We start from the raw sequence: 23,228 nt of genomic DNA, 5'->3' as shown, positions 1-23,228 counted from the left end.
GGCTCAAATACCCAGAAGTTGCAGATGTGGCTCACTTTTCCCACATGTGAACTTCAGCCAAGACACCACGACAGGGACTCTGCCCTCTGAATGCCCTCGGATGCCTCAATCCTGTCCCCATCACACGCCACTGGGTTTTGTGAGGCTATTTAGGCAGATAAGTTTCCCTCACTGAAGAAAAGGGAAACAGCATGAAAGAAAACAATGGCCCCAAAGGAAGAATATGTGATTGACGTAAATGGGGATGTTCCCTTAGGAGCATCATGTATCATCAAAGAAGCCAAGCCCCAGGTCATTTATTTCTCTGCCTGTTTACATGAAATGGAAAGATATGTTTAAGTTTCCTGTAGCTTTACACTGCAAATTGACGCTCCCAGAAAGGAAGCCGTATGTTCCAGACATAGCAGGTTTCTTTTGGAATTCACATGTTGGCAGTCTGGCGCTATCCCCTAAATGGTACTTTCATTGTCTTTTTGTTCAAGACAGCAAGCTTCTTCCAGGATCAGAACTGCCTGCCAGCCTCCGTTGATAAACAGCCCACCAGCTCTCGTGGTAGATCAGGTTTAATGATTAGCCTAACTCCTTGTTTACCTAAGTGGCAATTACCACTGCAATGGAATAATATTTTAACTGCAGGGGAAGCATTACGGAGAGCCCCCCAAGAAAACCTACTGGCTGGGAATGGCCAACAGAGCTGCCCATACTCAGAGGAGAGGACCACTCCATCCCGGCTGGCAGATCTCTGTGTCTGAGATGCTGTCATTAGACGCTGCTCCAAAGACCTAAGGAAATGTGCCCAGGAGAAGTGTATGGTCCCAATCCTTTCAACTGAGGCTCAATGGCCCAGCAAAGTATGAAAGTGAGGCCTGTGCTTCTGAAGCATAACAGTCTAGAGTCGGTGGAGCTTGCGAAGCAACCTCACCACCGCAGGAGCAAATCTCAGCAGGTGCGATTTAAGGAAGATGGCACCAGTAAGACTCCACCTGCCCGAGCTGAGGTTGACATCCAAACTCCTGAGCACCCGGCTGTAATGGGCGAGACTCAGGCCTCCGGGCACCATCACCTCCCCACCTACTCACTCTCCTTCCCCAGGTCCCAGAAGGCAGGGGGCTTTCGGCACATCGCCATCCAAACCTCCCCCAGTCTCAGGAAGCACTTCCCAGTTTTCAAAAGGAAGAGACTCACAGCTAGCAAGTCCCTGGTGGAAATGCAGACAGCATCCCAAAGTGCCATCCAGGTGAACGGCAATCTCTCTGAACAGGATATTGTGTCCTCTGACCTTGCCTACTTAAGGCTGTCTCGGCATCTTGAAGATGGGCCTCAAAGGGTCAAGGCGTCCCACCCATTTCTCCCTAGAATGTCCAAGGTGCAAAGCAATGGGCCTGTGAGCATATGCTTGGAAGCAGGGACATGGAGGGCCTCAGAGAAAGCAACAGCTGCCATTCAGGTTCCAGATGATATTTATCACAGCCCTACCTGGGCAGGTAGAGAGTCCACTTTCAGCCCAGACAGGTCTGCTGAGATTAGCAACTCCATACCCACTTTGGTTGACATGTGTCCAGGTGATGGGAGAAGAGTGCCACCGTCAGACTCAGAAAGACCCCTCTCCTGCTTAAATGCCACCAGCGGTGCCAACCACATGCCCGGCACAGGGAAACTTAAACCTGAAATGCTTTTGCCCAAAGATAACTCTGATGACAAAGACCTTGGCCCATTGTCATCTCAGTCAAAGGAAACGTGTGTTCCCTCACATCCACAGACTCACAGCTCCCCTTCGCCAGGCTCCCACAGCCAGCCAGCCCAGCCAGGGGGAGCTTCAGATTGTGCTTCATCGAGTAACAATCACCAGGATCTGCAGTCACTCAAAACTAACAGTGAGTCAAAATCTGCCCCTGTGTGTCAGGAGCAGATGGCAAAGAACCCCTTCCAGTCACACATCCCAGCGTTTCAAAACTGTCCAGAAAGCGATCACCTCCCATCCTCTCTTCCAAGGAGGGAGACCGAACGGCAGGGCACCACGGAGATGGGTGCACTTAATCCAATCCACCTGGCACAGGGTGAGTTCTGCGACCTCCAGGGCAGGCTGCAATCCGTGGAGGAATCTCTGCACTCAAACCAAGAGAAAATTAAAGTCCTTCTGAATGTAATTCAAGACTTGGAGAAAGCTCGAGCTCTCACAGAAGGGTAAGGTGGATTTTTTTTATTGGGTTAAGCCACTTGCCAGGATAGGGGCAGAGAGAGAGCACTGGTTTCCGTTAGTAAGATGTCTCCAAAATGTCTGAGATTCTGTTGTTTCCCCAGCTTGTAAGCAATGGTCCCCCTTTGTTCTGACTGGGTTTCGCCTGGTTGTAGGCTTTGGTGGATTTCCACGGTGATGTGTTTTTGTTTCCAGATGTCAACAGACTGCAGAAAGGGGGCCATGAAGCAGCAGAGTCAAAAGTGATTTTTATTAAGATGTGAGTCCAGCTGATAAATGATGGGGGAAAATGCTAGCATGTAGGTGCTTCCCCCACCCCCATCCTTGAAGCAAGTTACTGCATTTGCACAGTATTTTAGTTATTTATGGGTTTGTCACAGGGACTTGAGGTGGCCACTAAGCTTACTGTTGACCTTTCCCACCACTGACCACTTTGAAGGCTTGGGCCAGTCCATCATGGACCAGCTAAATGGAAACTGAAATGAGATCACAATCTTGCAAAGAGAAAAAAGTCACAAAATGCTTTCCTGGATGACTCAGCATCAGTCTGGGGAGGGGAAGGCAGTTTTCTGTTTAGGTGTGAGTTGTTCTTTCCTTGAAACAGTGCTCTCTAAAGACTGAGAAGAAGGAATGGCCAAAGCTAATCGACAAAAGGGTAGGAGAGGGAGGAAGTAATTAACTGGCCTTTGCTGATAGGGATCAGAATCAACATTGCCTTGTAAGAGAGAAGCACTGTGATGATACAGAGAGAAATGCACTGAACTAAGGGATCTGGAGTTTTAATCATCTTCCTCTACTCATTTGCAAAGTCCCTCAGTTTCCCCATCTATCATGCGGGGGTAAGAATAACTGGCTCATCTCATAGGGTCATTGTCAGCATGAAGAAAACCCGTATGTCAAAGTGCTTAAACATTTATAAAGCGCTCTAGAAATGTGAGCTTCTATTAACGGGGGTTTCTTGTCTCTGTGTCTGTAATGGCCAGGCTTTGGTCCTCATGAGAGGGGCAATGCTGTGCTGCAGGGAATGAGTCTGTAGAATGCGTGCATCCCAGGGGGATTCTGCCCACAGATTTATCTAGTAAATGCTCTATCTTGCAGGCGCAACTTTTATCGAACTGGCCAAGATCTCAACAACTGCAGGACCTGCCAGAACACAGCGTGCATCATATACAGGTACCTGGCCGCAACCGAGGCCTGCTCTTGAGAGCACAGAAGCTGCAGGGTCCACAGGACATTCTTGTAAGCTCTCTTAGGCACAGAAATTCAAGAGAGGGGCAAAGACAGGAGGCCTTGGAATACCTGAGACTTAAAAAGCAAGGCGTTTAACTATGAAATGTTAGCATCTGGTTCCAAGGCAGGCATTGCTTTGTTTCCTCACAACAAGGTCTATGAGCAAATCCTCTTGAGATATCATCCCTCCACTTACTGAATACCGAGTACAGGCGCCTTGCTAAGCTCTGCACGCCCGTTTGCGTCTCGTTTCACAGTATACCTCGTGAGGTAGGCGTTAACATCCTCAGAGAAGTTCAGCCATTTGGCTCCACTCCCATAAAGCATTTTCAGAGAGCGGGGCAGGGGGTGGGGGGGGGGCGGGCTCTCCAACCAAATATTCAGAGTCTTGGGACTCAAATCCAGATCCTTCTGATCCCAAGCCCTATGATCTTGACTGTTGTACCACACAGCCTCTTCCTCCACAGTAGCTATCACATGCCAACAATCACTATATGTCAAGAACTGTGCTAAGCACTGTGTGTTCGTTTCTAAGTACACTGTTTCTTTCCAGCAGGGGGTAAGGTTGCTGCAATAGAGTGAATTTTTATAAGTAATAGAAGGGAAACAGCATACAGTTGGAAGAGCACTAAACTTGGAGTCAAAATCCCCAAGTCTACGCCTGCTTACTTGTCTGGAGCTCAGTTTCCTCATCTGTAGAGTGGGAACAATTATCCCTCTTGAGAGTTGCCGTTAGGAACAAATGAGAAAATATATCTGAATGCCTTTTGTAACAGTAAATTTCTGTACAAATCCAAGAGCTTATTCCTGTTATTACTGGAAAAATCAACACCCCTTTAGCTGGAAGTCTACTTTCGGTGGCACACTGGAAAAGTGGTCTAAAGCAGTCATTTCAGTTGATGGAATCTAACTTTGTTTAACAAAAGTGTATGCTTTGGTTTTCTGTATTATTTTCTCTCTCTGATGAGAAAGGCAGCTAGGGCCTGAGCAAACTGAAGCCCAACTGGGTTGCCTGTGTCTTCTTTTTAAAATGTCTCATTCCTTCCAGCAGAATCCTGAGGTTTCATCCTGGCAAGGGATGGGGGCCTGGTAGTCAGGGGGCCCCTACCCTTAGGTGAGGCCTTGGGCATTTTCTCACTGAACTGTCAACACTTTATACCTAAAAGCCAAAGGACCATAAAGTTTTTTCACCAATAACAATAACAATAACAGGAGCTTCAGGACCTCTCAGAAAAAAACATGCCCTTTACCCTGGCATGAAATATCCCCTCTTAAAAGGGGGCTCTGGAAAAGGCTTCTGCCTTGGAAAGAAAAATTAGGGAGTCTCATCAATTGCTTACCTTTTGCTCCTTCTTTTTTTATATTCCCCATCTTAAGCAAATTTCCTCATCATCAGGAGGACAAAAATCATTAAATGTCTAGACTGTTAGGGAGGACAAAAACTTTTCCTCATAAACAAAAATAATTATTTTTAACTAACTTCCATTTAAATTTTGAAAAGTCTCTTTTTCAGCAGCCACATGATGTATTTTCTATTACCTTCAGATGACTTTTTATTTAGCTTATGTAAGAGAAAAGGACAAATGTTTATTTTCCAATCTACTATGAGTTTCTTGCCCTGGCCTTCGGCAAATCGTTTCTGGCCTCTGAGTTTCCTCATCTGAAGAATGAGGGCCTTTAACTAGATGGTCCCTATGGTCCCTTTCAGTTCTGACATTCTGATGTTCTAGGCTGAACTTAAAATAGCAATATTTGGCTAAACTACAACCTTCCAACAAGTCTGAGAATGTTTGCATTTTTCTAGTACTTACTTCAAATATCTCAAGCAAACATTCTAAATTTACCCCTGGATGCGCTGGCAAACCTTTATCCACACATCCCTTTCCAGTTTTCCAAGAAAAGCAGCCATTGCATGCATCTATCCCTCATTACCATTCAAAGCCAGACTTTTCTCCCAGACAGTATCTATATCGTTGTATCTAAGCCATTGGGAAGGAACAGGCAATTAGTTTGATGAAAGCAAAGAGATAAGAACAACATCTCCATCACAGTAACAGTGGGAAGATGAGAGTTGTCTTTTTTTTTTTTTTTTTTAACATTTCAAATGACTTCAAACCCTGTGTGGTACCCTGGAAAGTCAGATCTTGCAAACCAATAAATAAATGATGTGAAATACTCATCCTCGGGCCTTGTTAAGCTGCAGTCTCCCCCTGATGACGGATGGACCGAGTGCATGTCACTGAACATAAAGCACATGGATGCGTGATGGATTGCCTGCCGGGTCTTCTCCTCTGGAGAGGTTGCTGCTAAGTTAGCAGTCCGTAAGGTTTTCTAAGTGGCCCCATCAGCCGAAGCCTATGGCTGTGCTACTTGCTTCCATCAAGACACATGGGGTCACTGGTTCTATCCGACTCATTCTCTCTGCTCCAAGAGGAGCCTTCTGTCCACCCGCTCCTCAAAGCCTCACTGGCATTCCTCTTACCATGGATCACTGTGATAGATCCTACCTCACCAAGGAGAACAGCACCAAAACTGATGCCCAAAGATTCCGTGTATTCTCAGGAGTACCCCAGGAAGAATGAACTCCTTGCAGTTTTGACTGCTGTGGACTCCAGGGGAAGGGTGTGGGGACTGGCTCTATGACTCAAGCTGGTTCCAGGCTGTTTAGACCCTAAACACTCTCCTCACGTCTCCTTAGCATTAATCCTAGGACAAGGTACTCAAAGGGTTTCTGCATGCCTCCTGCGGTGCCTAAGATTCAATAGCATTGAAGTACCTAGTGAGAAGGTTGTTCTCTTTTCAAATTCATTTCAATTCTTCTGATTTACCCAGAGGGAAAAATCTGAGTTTGGTGCTAGAATGTCTTCAAAATCTTTCCAATGCTTACTTATCACACTTCTTTGCCAAGAGTGAGCATGTTTCATGTTCATAGCCATGGGCAAGCAAGAGTACGCAGCCAGAATGTAATCATTTCTAAATCTTTATGGGAAGATTTTAACTTTTAAAACTAGTCCCCCTACCTACTCACTGTTAGGCACATCTCCATTTTCAAAAGGTATATTGCCTGTTTTGTACAAATGTTTTTAAGTCTAAAAAGTGAATTGGTCTAGAGAGAAAAAAATTATTGTGCATGTGGTATGGGGAGTTTCACAAAAACCATGAAGGTGGTGAATGAATGACTGCAGTTTTGGAAACTGTGCCTTAAGGAACCAGCTCCCTTTCCTCTTCTCAAGGATATGAAGTCTCTCCACCCATATCTCTCCTCCTTCCCTCACCCCGTTCTCTGCTCCCTCCAGCCACATCTGCCTGCACTTCATCTTCACGTTCACTCTAAAAATAACCACAGAACCTCTCTGGAGGTCTCTGACTACACCAATCATGCATTTATTTTACGGATGTAGCTCCCAGGAAAAAAATCTGCCTGGTTTAAGTTGTAAAATGCCTCAAATGTTTTAAGAAAAAAGAATGGGAAGTCTTTCTCAGAAAAAAAAAATTTCTTCTATCATCCAAGTGTGTTTCTTAGAAAATGGAAATAAAGAGCAAACAGCAAACTTACCATTTTCAGAGGGTGAAGGGAGAGGCTGGCCATGTAAAATTTGAAAGGTGCTAGAGAGGAGAGAACAACAGAAGAGCACTTGTTTGCTCAGGGGTCTCTCTGGACAGGCTGTCTCCTCTTCTCATCCTTAGCCTCTGTTCATGACTTCAACTGCACTCATGGATTTTAATTTTAATTGCTGTGACATCAGCTTCCCCTATCTTTTTTATGAGTTCTCTCTCTCTCTCTCTCTCTCTCTCTCTCTCTCTCTCTCTCTCTCTCTCTCTCTATATATATATATATATATACACACACTACCTACAGATCTTTCCATTTCTATCTTGATATCTCAAAGGTACCTCAAATTCTCCATATACGAAAACATACTTCTTATTTTCCTCCACAAAATTCTTTTCCTATGTTTCTTATTTTGCTCAACATTGTTAACCACAGTTCCATAAAGAAACTATAGTCCCCATAGTGCCTCGCTCCTCTCCTTTACAACACACATCAAACTGGCTACTGATTCTACCCTCTCTCTCTGGTCCATAAAGGCTCTCATCATTGGTCACTTAAACGCTAGCTGGCCTTTTTGCCATAGGTACCTTTTGCCCTGTCCCGAGTAATCCTCCGCACAGATTGCTAAATTACCTGAAAAGAAGAATCTGATCATGTCACTCCCCTGTTAAACAATTTTGTTCCAGTTCCTGTTGTTTCCTTCAGCTAATTTTTCAAAGCCCTTTGAACATGATACTAACCTTCTTACCTGCTGGGTCTCCTATTTCTCCCCAGCCGCAGGGAACTACTCAGCTGGCTTCATATACTGTGCATTTTCTCATGCAAGTTTCCTTATTTCCTGAAATGCCTTTTCTGCCCTGCTTTGTCTGGAAATCTCCTAGTCTTGCAGCTTAAAAGTCAGTTCCTCTGAATAGCCTTACATGCCTTCCCAAGAAGGACCCCCTTGGCACACACATTCCTCGACTATACCATTTATCCTATTGCATTGTAACGCAGTGTTTATGAGTTTCTTTCCTTCAGCTGATGGCTAGTACCTCAAAGTCGTGGGCCACTGTCTAACACATAGTTGGTGCTCAACAGAACCTTGTCAAGGAAGAGAATGGCTATACTGACTAGGGGAGGGATGAAAAACAGCTATTCAGATGCCCCAAAGTCAAGTCAGTGTGACCATTTGTGTGTGCCCCTACCCTTGGGTGGGGAAACGGAAGGCCTTAATTAATCAAATGTTCTTATTAGGGAAGGAAGGCTTCTGTGCAGCAGGTCCTCAGAAGATCTTTCGGAACTAAATCAAACGACTATATGTAGTACATGGACTGTCAGTTTTCAAACACCTGGAACACTACAAGATGAAACCTAATCAAATCTTCCTTCGATGACTCAGAATGCTTGTTGCAATTTCACAGGACATTGAGATCCTCGTTCATCATGGCCATCCAACATTATTGCCCAGTACTTCTGTACTGGCTGTGGTAGGAAAGGCGGTTTGCTTTGTGGAAAACTGAAAACTCCCTCCAGGCTAAAATGTCTCCCTTCTACGGTGTCTGAACTGCACCAATGATCTCTATGGAAGAGGGAATTAAGGCATTAGATTGGCAGGTTCTCTTGGTAAAGCATCAAAACCCAGTGTAGTAGGCAGAATAATGCCCACAAAAGATGCCCACATTCTAATTCCTGGACCCTGTGAATACCTTTTACTTGGTAAAAGGGACACTGCAGGTGTGATTAAGTTAAGGATCTCAGGACAAGGTAAGTAGCCTGGACTGTCCAGGTGAGCCTAACATAAGCATAAGGATCCTTACAAGGGAAAGATGAAGGCGGGAGAGGCAGAGTCAGAGAGGATGTGACAACAGAAGCAGAGGCAGAAGTGATGTAGTCACAAGCTAAAGAAGGTAGGCAGCCTCTAAAAGCTGGAAAAGGCAAGGGACACATTCTCTCCTAGAACCTCCAGAAGGAACATAGTTCTGCTGACACCCTGATTTACAGTTCTGCAGGACTTCTGATCTCTGGACTCTAAGGGTAAAATCTGTCTTGTTTTAAACCACTAAATTTGTGGTAATTTGTTTCAGTAGTAACAGGAAACTAAGACGCCTGGATTAAACCCTTATAATTCGTAAACTACTCACATCTAATTGGAGGTCTGTTAACTTGACTTTGATGATCTTTGCAACTATGACAGCTAGGGGAAGACAGAGATCTGTTGGGATGAAGATTAGGGAAAAGAAATAAGAAGAGAGCTACCACTTATTGAGTGTCTATTATTACTGGTCATTATAAATGTCTTTTATTTTCGTATCTAATCCCCACAACCATGTGAGATAGATAAAAATACTCCCATTTTACAGATAACTGAGATAACTGAGGTTCAGGGACTTGCACACTATTCAGATTAGACAATTGAGACTGAGAGAGAGAGAGGAACTTGCACTATTATTCTGAAACTAGTAAGTGGCAATGTCGAGATTGGAACTTAGTCCTCCCTTCCTGTTGGCCAGATTCTACAGCATGCTGCCTTCAGAGGACAGACCTGCTTGAGGGGTATCAGGGCTCAGCAGAATGTTGTATGGCTGAGTTCTCATAATCCAAGGGCATCGTGAGGGTTTGTGTTTAAGTTGCAGGACCTAAATAGTGTTCTCACAATGTGATCCTGGGCCATCTGCATCAGTCTCCTGGCTGTGAATACTGGTTGCTGGCCTTCACTCCCCAAACCTGCTGGATCAGAGGGGTGGGGTGGAGGATGGGAATCTACAGGCACAGCCAGTTTCCTGGGAAAGCCTGATCCCAGTGAAGCTTGAGAAACATTCAACTAGGTAAAATTAGGGTCTTGAAAGGAGGAGGTTTCTGGTTAATTTATTAGAAACTTTTGTGACATAGAAAGCTCTTGCTAATAAAGTAACCCAGAAAGTAGCTTTTGTTTTAAACGCATCATTGGACAGATGACTTACCTTTCTGCTTGGCTTCGATTACAGGGTTAGGTGGTCAGGTATAGACCTAACTAGGGGGTGCAGGTGAGAGCGGAGGCAAGAGAAAGGGAAGGGAAGAGGATTGGTGGGGGGGGGGGCTTCCTCATAGACTAAGGGTATTTTTGATGCCTCCTATTTCCAATGAGAAGACAAAATGAGCTTCTGCCGGTCCACGTGGGCACACAGGCTTTCATTATGCACTACTTAGGGGATTCATTTGTAGCCTCTCCTCCCTCCCACATTTCCCAGCTCCTTGGTCCTCATCTGAGATCAGGAACGGAATGGCAATCCCTGCTGCGCTTCCTCCTCCAATTAAGGTTCAGACCAGTTAGAGCCCAATTCTGCTCCCAGACCAAGGGCCCAAATGCTAGGAACTGCCCTCTGGTGCGTCCTGGAGGAGCAGTTACAAACACCTGACAGGGTGGCCATGCAAAGTGCTGCCCAGGACCACCCACCCTGCTCCAGGAGAGGGTGTGGTCACGACAGGCTCCAGAACCAGGGAATATGCGTGAAGCTGAACACCAGAATCCTCCACCACTTTCCTCTCATTTCCTCAAACGCCACAGACCATAGACTGCTTTTTTATCATTATTGATTCCTCCACTGTTACAACTCCTCTGAGCAAGACAGAGAAGAAGTTAAGGATATGCAAAAGGAGATTTGCTGCAAGTGCCGTCCTTTGTACCCGGCGACCAGCATCCCTGTTCTTGGGGTCGCCCCCTCATTGTTTTAATATCTGGAACTTCCCATAAGGAGTCTCTCTGGAACACAGGCCAAAGCTGTACAGCTGTGTGCCCTGTCGGAGAAAAGCCAGGCCTTCTTCTAACCAAGGAAAGCAACGTGAGTTACCTGGGGTCATACAGTCAGAGGCGCTGAGAGCCTTCTAGAGTTTCCTTCTATGGTTAAGTCACTTGGCCACTGGGTCTTAGTCTTGCCTGCCACTTAAAGCTATTACTTAACCAGAGAAAAAGGCATTTTACTAGAAATGCAATATGCACCCAGGCTTGTGAATTCAGCAACCAACTTTCCACGTAAATTATTTAGTATGTTCCTTTCGTTTGCTTAAGATGCCCTCCCAGCGCGGAGCCAAGTGAACTGTCAGAGCCTCATCTTCCAGCTACGGTCCTCTCTCTGGCCAGCAATGAATTCCACAGTGAGGAGTAATTATAAAGCACACAGCATGTCTGTTCTTTCTAGTAATCACAGATGCCTTTGCAGCTCTCATCCCATGGTAGTATGGACTGAGCAGCATTCATTTCAAATGCAGGAACGTGAATGTTAATGGCAATACTACCCAGCATCCCCCAAACAACTACCACCAAACATAGCTCAAGCTCTCTTTTGGAAGCAGACATGAAGTTTGGGGTACATGTGGAAACCTCTCTGAGCCTCGACAGTTTGATCCCCAAGATATTTGCCATTAGTCCCTGTTTCTCTCAGTATGCTTATCCCTTTCTTCTTTTCCCTGGAGTGTAAGTGGAAAGAAGTAGGATTTACAACATCAGCAATTTATCTGCAATAAAAATGAAACCTATTTTAATGCATTAATAGCTAAAGAGGCTGAAACATGCCATAAATATAAAATCAAGAAAGTTGAGCATTTCACAGGAACAACAAATGGATGGCTGCTGGCAGGAAGCCACAGCTGACCACAGAATGACCCAATCTTCATTCCTCTGTTAACGCAAGAATTCCTCAAGTTAACGTAACAATCATTACCATTTGTTGAACCAGGCACTGTGCCAGGAATTCTGCTAAACACTGTACACGTATCATCTCTTTTCAGACTCCCCAAAACCCTAAAATATGGGTATGGTTATCATTCCCATTTTACAGATGAGGAAACTGAGACTCAGAGAAGCTATGTGACTTGTCCAAGATCCAACAGAGCTAGGGCTTAAACCAGTCCTGCTTTCAGGAGACCTTCTTGTGCCTTTCCCTCTTACTTTCTGACCTTGCACAATCAGTGAATATTTGTGTTAAAGTTCTCTGAGACGACCTTCTCTTTCTAAGGACTTAATGTGAAGACATTCTCAACACAGAGCCACAGAACCCAGAGCGCAGACCTCCCTCACAGATAGCAATCAGCAGTGAGGTTTCTGCAGCGTGGCTCTGCTTACTTATGTGCCTAGAAGAGAACGTGCAATTCTCTGAGGACTCATCAGCAGACAGTTGCCCAAGAAGGGGTGTACTTGCCAGCTGGAAATGGCTGTGAGTTGTGAAGCTTAAAATTGCACCCTATAAATAATGAGCAAACTGGTCATTAGGAGAAAGTTTTAGGAACAATATCCCTTCCAGACTGGGGAAAAACACTAACTAAGGTTCCTACTTTCCCAGACTGTGATTCTTCCCCAGAGACACTTCCCAAAGTGGTGTGATTTATTCACGTAGACAGGAACCAAACTACCCGTGCTGATTCCATTGATTCTTACAGCTAATTCTAAAACAAAAGTTGCTGGAGCTCAATGAATCTGTGTTGCACCTGAGTTCCGTGGCAAGAGGGGCCACAGAAACACTCTAACAGAGATGAAGAGGTGGAGAGGGACTTGGAAGTGGTTTTGTCTTCAGGGAGATGCCATGGATCATTAGTTTCTCAGCCAACCTGCTTGGGGTGTACGGTTTATGGTTTAAAAGAACGGTACGGTTTAAAAGAACAAGACCCACCTGCTGAGAAGGAAGAGCAAAGGGCCCCCGAGGACCTCAGCAACCTACACCAGACCCAAAATTGCACCGCCCAGATACTACCTTGAGTAAGCTGCCTCCTGTGGGGGGTCTGTCTTCTCTGGTACGCGGCCTCCCCGTCAGAACGTCCCTGAAATCTGGAAACACTATGGCAGGGTGGGCTGGTCAGCTGGGTCACGCAGGGTCGTGCACGCAGCCCAGCCCAGGTTGGGTCTGGTTCCACAGCGGGCTGCAAGTTCATTTAGGTACACTAGGCCTTGGTCACCAGCCCCTCCCCTCCCCTCCCCACGCTCATCTGGTGACCAGGATCTCACACAGATTGAAGACTGCTGTTCTTTTGATGCTGTGTATCTTTGTGTACAAGCTTTGGAGCCAGACAATCTAGGCTCAAACCTTGACTCTGTCACTTATTAGTGTGTGCCCTTGGCAGAATATTTAACCTCCCCTTGCCTTGCCTCAGTTTCCTCACCTGTGAAATGAAGATAATATCTACCTCATGGGGCTCTGAGAATCACATGAGACGTGAGAATTACTAAACTTGTAGTATAGTGTCCGGAATATAGATTTCATTACATAAATGAGAGTCATTCTCCTCCTCTTCCTTCTTCTTCATCATTTAAATTACCATATGGCCTCACCTAACATGACCCAGATACTCTCATGTTATATCTCTTTCTTCTTAGAGTAAGACCCTGGTACCAGCCAAGCCCTGGGCTAAAACATCTGATCCCTTTTTAGGAAAAAAACAGAGGACTAGAGGTCAGGAAAGCAAGCTGAGATTCTGATCATAACTTATGGTGTGACTCCCTTCACCAACTCACTTGTCAGCTGAACGGAGATAACAACCTTCCTAGATTCCTGAGCTATTGTGAAGATAAAATGAAAATGCAGATCTGGAGTGTCTGCAATCTGAAAGTGCTATATAAAAGTAAGAGGTTTCTATTGTTTGTTTCTATATAAACTTTTATCTCTGTGTGTCTCACCCAACTTCAGTTTGCCCAGCCAAGATGCTACATCCAGAATCTGTCTCTGTTGTTTGCTTATGTATTTACGCATTTATCTACTTTTTGCTTCTCACTATTTCTTCTTCCAGACAAGCCATGACTTAGGCTTCTCGCTACTTCCCATTACCTAGAAAAACATCCTTCTGTTTTTCACCTAGCATGATGGCTGGAGCATTGATCTGTCAGCTAGATGAGTGAAATGCCCTCAAGAGGGAAACCTGAAAGCTCTCTTCCATTCTTGGTCTACACACAGCTCACTTTCTAAATGCAGAGTGGCACCATGCACAGACATCTTGGCTGGGAGAGGCTCTAAGGATCCCCAGACAGTGAACTGGGCGCTCCTGAACCAGGTGTCAGGTATTCCTGCGTCCTCAGAGGGCCAACCTTGCAGACCTTGAATGCTCCAAACTATCTCAATGGCTCCGGGCCTGAATCCTGTATTATAACGATTTCTTGACCACCATTTGCCACTCCCATCCCACCGTGAGCCAGAGCTCTGTACAAACTAAGCATTCAGCACTCCTCTTCATCCATGTGGATATGAATGGAGAACATGGTAAGGGTGGGAAGATAGGTAGATTAAGAGGAAAGAGAGAAGGGAAGGTTGGAAAAGTTACTGGTGTTCTACCTTGATACCAAACCCAAGGCAGGCATTTATTCCCCAGAATCTGCAAACAGCCCTCTGCTAAGAGTCTGCTTGAATTCTCTCAAGCTGGCATTTTATTCCCTCTTTCAAGAAGTTGCTGAAAGTGCTGTGGGTTGGCTAACTAAGAAGTCGAGGGGCATCTCCTCTTCTCGACCCAGCCTCAAAATGAAAGACAGATGAGAGAGGGCACTGCCTCCTGCCCACTTATAGGGCAGCTGCTACCAAAACAAAGTATACGCCTTCTCCTCCCTTCCAAACTGAACAGTAGTTTGTCAAATGGATGGATAAGAAGAAAAGTGACAATTTTCCTTTATGTTAATAAATTGCCTAAAAAAACATTAATCAATTTCTTTCCAAAGCACAGATGCTTCTCTGTACTCTGTTATTTGCCTGGCCTTGAAAAGAAAGTCACCTTCAATCCTCTTTGAATTGTCAAGACCAATGGGGGCAGTTGCAAGAAGAGGATGGGGAGTTCCCTAAGTCCCAGTGATTATAATGGAAGCCTGTGGTGTTTCCATAGAAATATAAAGAGCATATTCTTCCCTGAATGTACATGGAGGGGAGAGGTGAAAAGTGATGTTTCTGGCAAGGTATACAATTACTGAAGAGTTGAAGGTATGAGTGAGGAGGTGAGGCATTCAGTCTCTAAGATAGGAAGACAAGAGACTTAGTGGAGTGGGTAGAGACCACATCCTACATAAGGACATTTCCCGTTATTGTGTCCCATCTGCACAACTACCCACTGAAGTAGCTTTATAACCCCCACTTTCAGTTGGGTCTCAGAAAGAGAAGCAACTTACCCAAGGTCACCCAGCCAGTAAGTGGTACAGCCTTGGTTCAAACCCAGGAGTATTCCATTCGAGAGCCATTTCTGTATTGTCTACAATGTGCTTTAAATTGTGAGCTAAGACAGACTTTACCTTCTTTTTTTTTTTTTTAATAAATTTATTTATTTAATTTTTGGCTGCACTGGGTCTTCGTTGCTGCGCGCAGGCTTTCTCTAGTTGCGGTGAGCGGGAGCTACTCTTTGTTGCGGTGTGTGGGTTTCTCATTGCGGTGGCTTCTCTTATTGCAGAGCACGGGCTCTAGGCGCCCAGGCTTCAGTAGTTGCAGCAGGCGGGCTCAGTAGTTGTGGCTCGCGGGCTCTACAGCCCAGGCTCAGTAGTTGTGGCACACGGGCTTAGTTGCTCCATGGCATATGGGATCGTTCCAGACCAGGGCTCAAACCCGTGTCTCTTGTCTGGCCTCTTGGTGCTGGTAACTAGTGGCTCTGTGTCCTTAGTAAATGCTAGCCAATATCAAGAGCTACTAGAGATCTTCTAGCCAAAGCTTAGGATTTGCCAGATCAGTGAACAGAAGTATCCACCGAGGCTCCCACTTCCAGGATGTACTGCCCAGCACTGCACCCCTATTTGTCTCTGAGCCTGGGGCGGGTTTCTGTCACCACTACCTGCAACTCACTCTCCCCAACTGAAATTTAAGGAGATGGATTCAGAGGCCGGGGAAGAGTTGTCTCCAGCAAACTCTCATTGCTTTAAGGAAGGAATTTAAAGCAGTGAGTTGCAAACTCTGATTCTTACCGTCTCTTACACTATTTCACAGATAGAGAACATCTACATTCATAGTTCTCCTAGCTCCTGAAATATCCCTGCCCTCTTTTCACCAGGCAGAAAAATAACCTTCATCCTAGAGCATCAGCTGGAGCCAAAGAAAGTAGGCACCCCTTACTCGTTCTAGGAATTTCCTCAGCTTTCTGGTAACAGAAATTTCCTCCATCCATCCATCCATCCAGCTGGTCAACAGTCTAAACATCCATTCATTCATCCAACCATCCATACAGCCATCTAACCATTCAGCCAGCCATCCAACCAACCATCCATCCATCCATCCATCCATCCATCCATCCATCCATCCATCCATCCATCCATCCATCCATCCACCCATCCATCCACCCATGCATCCAACCATCCATCCTACTCTAGGCCTGATACTGTGCTCAGCTACAGGGACATCACAGTGAGATGGACAGATGTGGATACTGCTTTGGGGATCTTTCGTACCAGCATGTGAGACAGATGATTAAACTAACAATTGTTTTAAAAATCTGCCTTGTACGTATCTCAACTACCCCTACTTTCCAGCTCTTCATCCATATACCTCTACCAAATTATATGAACATACACACAAAACAGCCTCCTTCTTCTCCTTATATGTGATATTTCTCTGACTTCTTAATTCAAACAAACAACAACAAACCACCTGAGTTTGTCAAGACTCACAACAATGTCCTAACACCAATTAGAAAAAAACAGTTCTCTGGGTGAGTCCTCAGTGCCAGACCTCTGTGTCTGTCTGTCTGTCTGTTTACCACTCTGCCCCCAGCACCTAACACAGGGCCTGGAACATGGGACATACTCAGTAAATTTAGTTTGTTGAATGATTAGCTGAATACCATTCAGTGTTTGTTGGCGCCTGGCTCTGAGCTGAGTGTTGTACCATTCTGTTGTTTATACTTCACTGAGATCCTATGAGTAGGTACCATGCTTATTCTGCAGATAAGGACACTGTGGCTTGAATATGAGAAATGACTTTGCCAAGATCTCACAGTTAATCAATCGTGGAGCTTTGCCTAGAAAAACATAGCCTGCATTACTACACTCATTATTATAAGTCACCCAGCCAGGAGTATGTCCCTGTGGAGAAGACCGGGGGCACAGAAAGTAAAAGGATATAAGCCAAAGAGAAGAAAATCTGGTGGAAGCATACCAAAAATACAAAACAAAATAATCAGACACCCATCCCTGATGCTCCTTAAGCATAGTTATTCAGCCCCTATTACTGCTACTATTATCATCATTAATGTTATTACTACTAATATATTATGTCTTGCTCTTTGCTTTGCTTCTCAACGATGTGTCTTGCAGAGCTTTACACCTATGCTTACTTCACAGGATTCCTCAATACAGACATATTTAAATACTCTCCTTTAATGGGCATTTCCTAATCTCCATTCCTTTTTTTGTTATTTTATTTGTGTGTTTTGGAGTCATTAATGTACAGACTCCATTGTATCGTCTGTACACAGGTCTGTGAGGTAAACATGACACTGTTGGGGACCAGGGTTCTCAGGCATTTAGAGAGTCAGAGGCTGGGGAGAGCAGAAGCTCTGGCCTGCGTGCAGTGGGTGCTCAGGCTCGCCTTGACCTTTGAGGGCTTGGGAATCAGGCCAGTGGGCATCAGGAAGGGTCAGCCCATCTGGTAAGTCTGGCTCAGCCTTCTCAGAACCTGGAGAGCCGGGCCAGGAAGACTGAGTCCTGCAGACGTCCCTACAGACTGTGTATGTGCTCCCTCCACCCTTAATTGTCCACTTTCTTCCACAGGAGGTTTACTTACAGAGGAGTTGCCAGTGCCAGGATGACTGGAAGAAGGCTCTTAAGCTTATAGTTGTGTTTGTTACCTGGTTTCATACTAGAACTCTCAGAAGGCCCAAAGATGAGGTGCTAGCTTGGGAGTATGGAAAGTGGGGGAAATGCAGAGTCACGAAAACGGTGTCCCTCCTTGTTTAGCAAGGAGGAAAATGAAATGTTTCATACGGAAGAGGAAAGACCCCATGTTGGTTTGTGATGTGGCATGACTGGCCAAAGCCTTCTACCCAGCAAGGGCTAGAAAGGAGCTGTCATTAAAGGGACACTTTCCTGGTCTGCTATGCCCATGTCACCTCCCAGAGACCCAGGATCGGAGTAAGTGCCACCAAAAAGGCAGATCACGATTGCCACGTGTGACTAATAAAGTCCCCAAATGGTACCTTGTCACTGGGCTTCTGAGATGGCTTACTATATGCCAGGAACCACTCTAAGTACTTCATTTATATTCTCTCAATTAATATACATCTTAATTCCAGAGAAAGCCTTTGAGATAGGTGCCGTTTTTATGTGCATTTTATGGATAAGGAAACTGAGTTGTTAGTTTTAGTACATAATCCTCTGTGTTACTTAAATACTTTATAATGAGGCAGTTTTCATGCATAAAATGTATGTAAAAAGAATGAACAATTAGGAGCATTAAATAAATGTGAGAGAGAGATTGGAGACGTTTTTACCGGACATCTACTATTAGGCTGCCATGTTACGTGCTTCGTTTAAACTTAGTATAACATGCCCAAGAGGAAGGCATTACAGATGCCAATTCAGTCAATGAGAAACTGGAGCTTCAGAGAGGTGGCACAAGCTCCTCAAGGTCACACAGCCAAGCAGCTACCTGAGCATCTGGGACCTGACCTCAAAGCACATGTTTTTCCATGTCAGTTGGACACTTGGTGATGCTACATCAGTATGTGCTGATTTGAATTTACTTTCCTTCCTTCCTCTTTGTGTTTTTCAGTGTAGAATATGACTTCCGGCAGCAGGAAGGCAGGTTCCATGAAGTTCTACAGAGTCTGGAGGAAGCAGAGCCAGTTGCGGAGGCATCTCCCCCACCAAAGTCCCCGGCAGAGCCCTCAGTCCCTGAGAAACAGGACTTAAGGCGGAAAACCAAGAAGGTGAAGAAGAAATGCTTCTGGTGGATCTGAGCTCATGGGGACCTTCACCTCTGCCCTTCCCGAGGTGGGGAACCACTGCCCTCAGGTTTTCTCTACTTCTTAGCGAAGGCCCCAGGCTATGAGCCACTCGACCTGTGAAACCAGAACAACTTGGGCTGGATTACCTGCCACTGGACACATGACCACATCTCACCTGAGTGCGTGCCACTGCTTGCTGAGGACCTCACGGACCCGAGTGCCCACCTGCCTAGCTTCCTGTCACACATCCTGGTTTGTGAGTCTAGATTCCCACCATGGGCAAGTCCCCCATCGCGCTTTCCTACATCTCTGTAACGCTAAGCACTTCCTGCCCATCCTGGGTTCATCGTCCCAAAGGAAAGAAACAAAAATGTTGTGCAGAGCAGTAAGATAGAGGAGGATTACAAGCAGATACCCAGAGAAAAACAGATACCCAAACTGGCAGTTTTCTAAGATATTGGCATATATGAGCACAACCAAAGTGGGCAGGACATGAGAACGCAAGATCACCTTGTGGGTTGGGTCCTCTTCATTTTTAATTAGCCCCTTGATCCCAAAGCAAGGATTTTTCATTTCATGCTGTGTGGACCTTAAGAGTCTGTGGCAGAGTAAGCTCACCACAGGGTATATGGGACTTGCAGGTATGACTACCCTACAGTTGTAGCTACTCCAGGGCCCACCTTAAATCATCCTGCTTCTCAGTCTGAGGCCTGAGACTGCCTGGCAAATGGATGGGGTCTGGTTTGGGTTTGAACTTTAAGATTCCACAGTTAATTTCTCTGCAACATTTAAGATCATGAGATCCAGCAGCCTATCTGTCCGTTTCATCTTACCAGAAACACAAATAAGACTAAGACAAAACACAACACTGGTTCTCGCCCATTCACCCCTACAGCAGCCTTGTAGACAAGTTCAAAGTATATTAATCTACACAATCTCCCTTCCTGGTGACCAGGCAATGGTCACCTGATTGAAGAAGCAGCAGAACTGGGGATGAGGATATATTTTTTTCCATTTTAGTATTAAAGGCCTTTCCTTCCCAAAGTCTGAATTCTTTTAGAGTCTGGCTCATTCTTTTGACAAGACCTCCATACATGTGGGTCCAGTCAAACTTGCATGGCTGAACAAACAGCTAAAGTAATGTAATTCAGTAACTGCTACATACTCTTAGGGACGAGGGGTAGGTTGGCAAGGCTCATAGTCCTTCTTGTTAGACTCTCTACCAGCCTGTGGTTGGATTGAGGCTGCTTAGAAAAGGCATCCTAAACTCAACGAGCATTCAGTGAGGAAGGCACTTCATAATCCCCTTTGCTGAAGACTGGGTGTCTGAGTTAGAGTCTTTGCAGAGTGCAGCATCCTGTGTAAACGTGGGACGTACGTTCCCCGCTGCAAATTGAGGCTAACTGAGCAAACCACCCGGACACTTTCACCTTCCCCTGTCCCTGCGCTGCAGTGCACAAAGCTATTTCAGTGACAGCAAGAGGGAAATTTGGCAAGGAATCTTGGCTGGCACTATTAAATCCTGGAATGTCATTCAAGATGTTCTTGTTCTGTTTCTAGTGTAATGTTTAAACCCACAAAATGAGACCAGAATACATAACGTGAAGTTAGAATTAAGATAAATACACTTGTCATACTTAAGCCACGTTTCAATAAGATATGGTACCATTGGCTAAAAGCCACAGATTTTTCAGTATGTATCCACACGATCAACACTCAGTTGACCCCAACAACCGAAAAGAACAGCACAGAGGATAATCCAGTAAAGCAAAATCATTGGGGATCTCATATAATTTTATCTTGTAGGAGCGCTTCCATCTTAATTTGCTTTGCTTCCGCTAATTTTCAAATTAATTTATGTTCCTGGGCGGCACAGTAAAATGCAAATAATCCTATTCCCAGAATTAAGACACCCAGGCAACAGAACAGTCTATTCCAAGGCCTGTTTGTCCATTCCCGAGTGGAGATATGAACACCTACTCTACCTGTTTTATAAAGTCCGTGCACATGCCAACATTAAATGGGCAGAGCCACCCAGAGGTGATCAGGATCATTTGTCAAAGTCAGCCTGCAATGAGGAAGAGATGTCTGGGATAACTCACACAAAATGGATAATCCAACATTTGGATAATTAAGAAGTGTATGCTGCCATACACTTCTGTTGGGGTGGCCTTGGGATAAACCCTCAACTGAGTTAGATGAAATAGTGGTCTGAAAAGGTTGACATTTCTAGAGATAAAACCAAACAAGGCTATAATGATTCTATACCAAAGCACAACACAACATTGCTTGGGCCACCAACCTGAAACTGGGAAGGAAGTCTCTTCTGAAAATTGAACGTTTAAATTGTTATGGGGGAAGTGGATTCAGTAAACACATTCCTGCTAAACAGAAACGATCATCTCTGTGTTAAACTTCAAAAAGTATACATATACCAAGACTCTATATTCACCTACTCATGCGAAAATTGCTTCTTTGTAAAGTATTATGTGACATCTACCGTGATATCCTACAGAAATGCTATACTTGAAGTTATCTGGTTTTACAGAGCGATATTAATTTAGCAAAGGTTACTTTTATAAAATTGAAAGGTGAAGGACTGATACATCACCTTAAGTTGCAGGCGTTTATGTAGCTGCTTTCTCTGTAGTTAAAAAAAATGTGTACTCGCTATACTTGGAATTAATACCAGCTCATCTATAGAGCACCTTCTTAAAGACTACGTACTGATGTAAGGTTTTGTAAATTTCTAAACTGTTTTAAATGGGATATTATCTTTTGCAATAAACTTACATATTTTTCCTAGGTTTTAAGACTCCATCACTAGCTTGGGTTGGTTTGGGTTATAAAAGTTAAACCTAAGAAGGATGTCCAATGGTCCTAATGGCAGGGAGAGTTTTCATTATAATCGCTTCTATATGTTTCCCAGGGAAACAAATAAAAAAAGAGCAGCTTCAGAACTTAGCATGGCAATGATCTCCTCAAGGCCCACACGTCCTGGGAGCCAGAGAGGCACTGTGAATCAATGATGCAATTCCCAGCTTCATTCAGATGGATACATATTCATGCTTTTTATCATTATTATGCTCATATACCTGAAATGTAACTTACTCAATATTTTTCTTTAATTATTTTTCCCATAATTCTCTTCCTAGAAAGAGGAATAATTTCTTTAATTATTTTCCCCATAATCCTCTTCCTTTATATCTATCACCACCATGAGAGAAACCAGTATGATGTTCCAAAAATAAAAGATGAAACCAAAATAATTTTTTAAAATTCTTGCTGGAGCCTGTTGAGTGTTAACGGTGCTGAGCCTGAGACCAGCTCTCTTTGTTAAAATGGCAGATCAGCAAATATTCAACACGTGCTAAAGCCCCTTTAACACCAAATGCATCTTCTACTTGACTAATCAGGATGCTTGAGAGAGAACTGAAAAGAAAACAACATTACCATCACGTGATTTAATTTTTTCCTTGCGCTGTCCATTAGCCATCTAAAACCAGTTTGTTTACCAGTTTAGGTGGGAAAAACCAGAATCAGAAGTCTTGGGTTTAATATTATTCTACTACCCTCTTTTTTGCAGGATGACCTTGGGAAAGTTAGCCTCTGTGAGCTGCTGATTCCTTTTCTTATAATGCTGAACATCACCCTTCCCTGACAAGGGTGCCTGACAATTAAGTGGGAGAGAACCTTGAGCATTACGGAGGGCACACAACAGGTGCTCAATAAATGTGTATTTATTCATTTGTTTATTGAAGTAAATTGGGGGAGAAGAGGGACGATGCCTTTATGGGACTGCAATGGGTTTTCAGAAACAGGCCTGAGGTTTTCTCAGGGCAAAGAGTGGTGTTAATAAGGAATGAACTCTTCCTGGCCTTATTTAGACTAGAAACCATGACAATGATCGATAAGTAACAAAGGCCTCAGTGAGCAAGAATACGCAGGCATGTCTAGCACAGAACAGCACTCTGGGGAATGAAGGATTCTTGCCGCGTGGAATCAAATACCCTAGAGGTAAAAGACACTGCAAGGGCTGGGCCCCTGCCATTTGAAGCGTGAGCAACTAAGAGAGGCTAGATAGATGATGCATCCAAGGGCTCGTGGAAATCATGTGGGAAGCCAGTGCTGGCAGCAATGTGCTGGGTGGGTGCAACGTGTGAGGGTCTACCAGACACCAGCACCCAGGGTAGTTCCAGGAACCACTGGCACTAGACTTGAGACACATTCTGACCTCCAGGTACAGTTTCTTTCTTAGCCGATCAGAGGCCTCAATATAGCCTTCACTTGAAAAGGCTCTCATTTTAAGCAGCTCAAGGCAAATTGCTGGATGCTAAAAACGTATTTCTCTTTTTAAGTTCCAAGAAACATAGATGCTTTGTGATCATTATGCCCATCAAG

The 23,228-nt window shown here is 44.6% G+C and overlaps 2 protein-coding genes across 10 annotated transcripts in view; one reads left to right on the top strand and one right to left on the bottom strand.

Moving 5' to 3' along the window:
* Positions 1–23,228, bottom strand: part of DOCK2 (dedicator of cytokinesis 2) — a 416,438-nt gene that overhangs the window by 192,641 nt on the left and 200,569 nt on the right. The window lies entirely within an intron of this gene.
* Positions 553–22,102, top strand: INSYN2B (inhibitory synaptic factor family member 2B). Its single transcript, XM_079918440.1, has 3 exons — positions 553–2,184; positions 3,296–3,370; positions 18,653–22,102. The coding sequence occupies exons 1-3, from the start codon at positions 839–841 to the stop codon at positions 18,837–18,839; spliced, it is 1,608 nt and encodes a 535-aa protein (XP_079774566.1). The 5' UTR covers positions 553–838; the 3' UTR covers positions 18,840–22,102.

The sequence above is a fragment of the Stenella coeruleoalba genome (assembly GCF_951394435.1).
Source record: "Stenella coeruleoalba genome assembly, chromosome: 3".
NCBI lineage: Eukaryota > Metazoa > Chordata > Mammalia > Artiodactyla > Delphinidae > Stenella > Stenella coeruleoalba.
Note: the sequence above shows the minus strand (reverse complement) of the source record. Positions and strands in the feature narration are given on the sequence as shown.

Excerpts from the sequence above, each read along its gene's own strand:
- INSYN2B (XM_079918440.1), top strand. The coding sequence starts at position 839 with ATGGCCCAGCAAAGTATGAAAGTGAGGCCTGTGCTTCTGAAGCATAAC. Across the intron at positions 2,185-3,295 it reads GCTCGAGCTCTCACAGAAGG|GCGCAACTTTTATCGAACTG; the intron begins GTAAGGTGGATT and ends TCTATCTTGCAG. Across the intron at positions 3,371-18,652 it reads ACAGCGTGCATCATATACAG|TGTAGAATATGACTTCCGGC; the intron begins GTACCTGGCCGC and ends TGTGTTTTTCAG.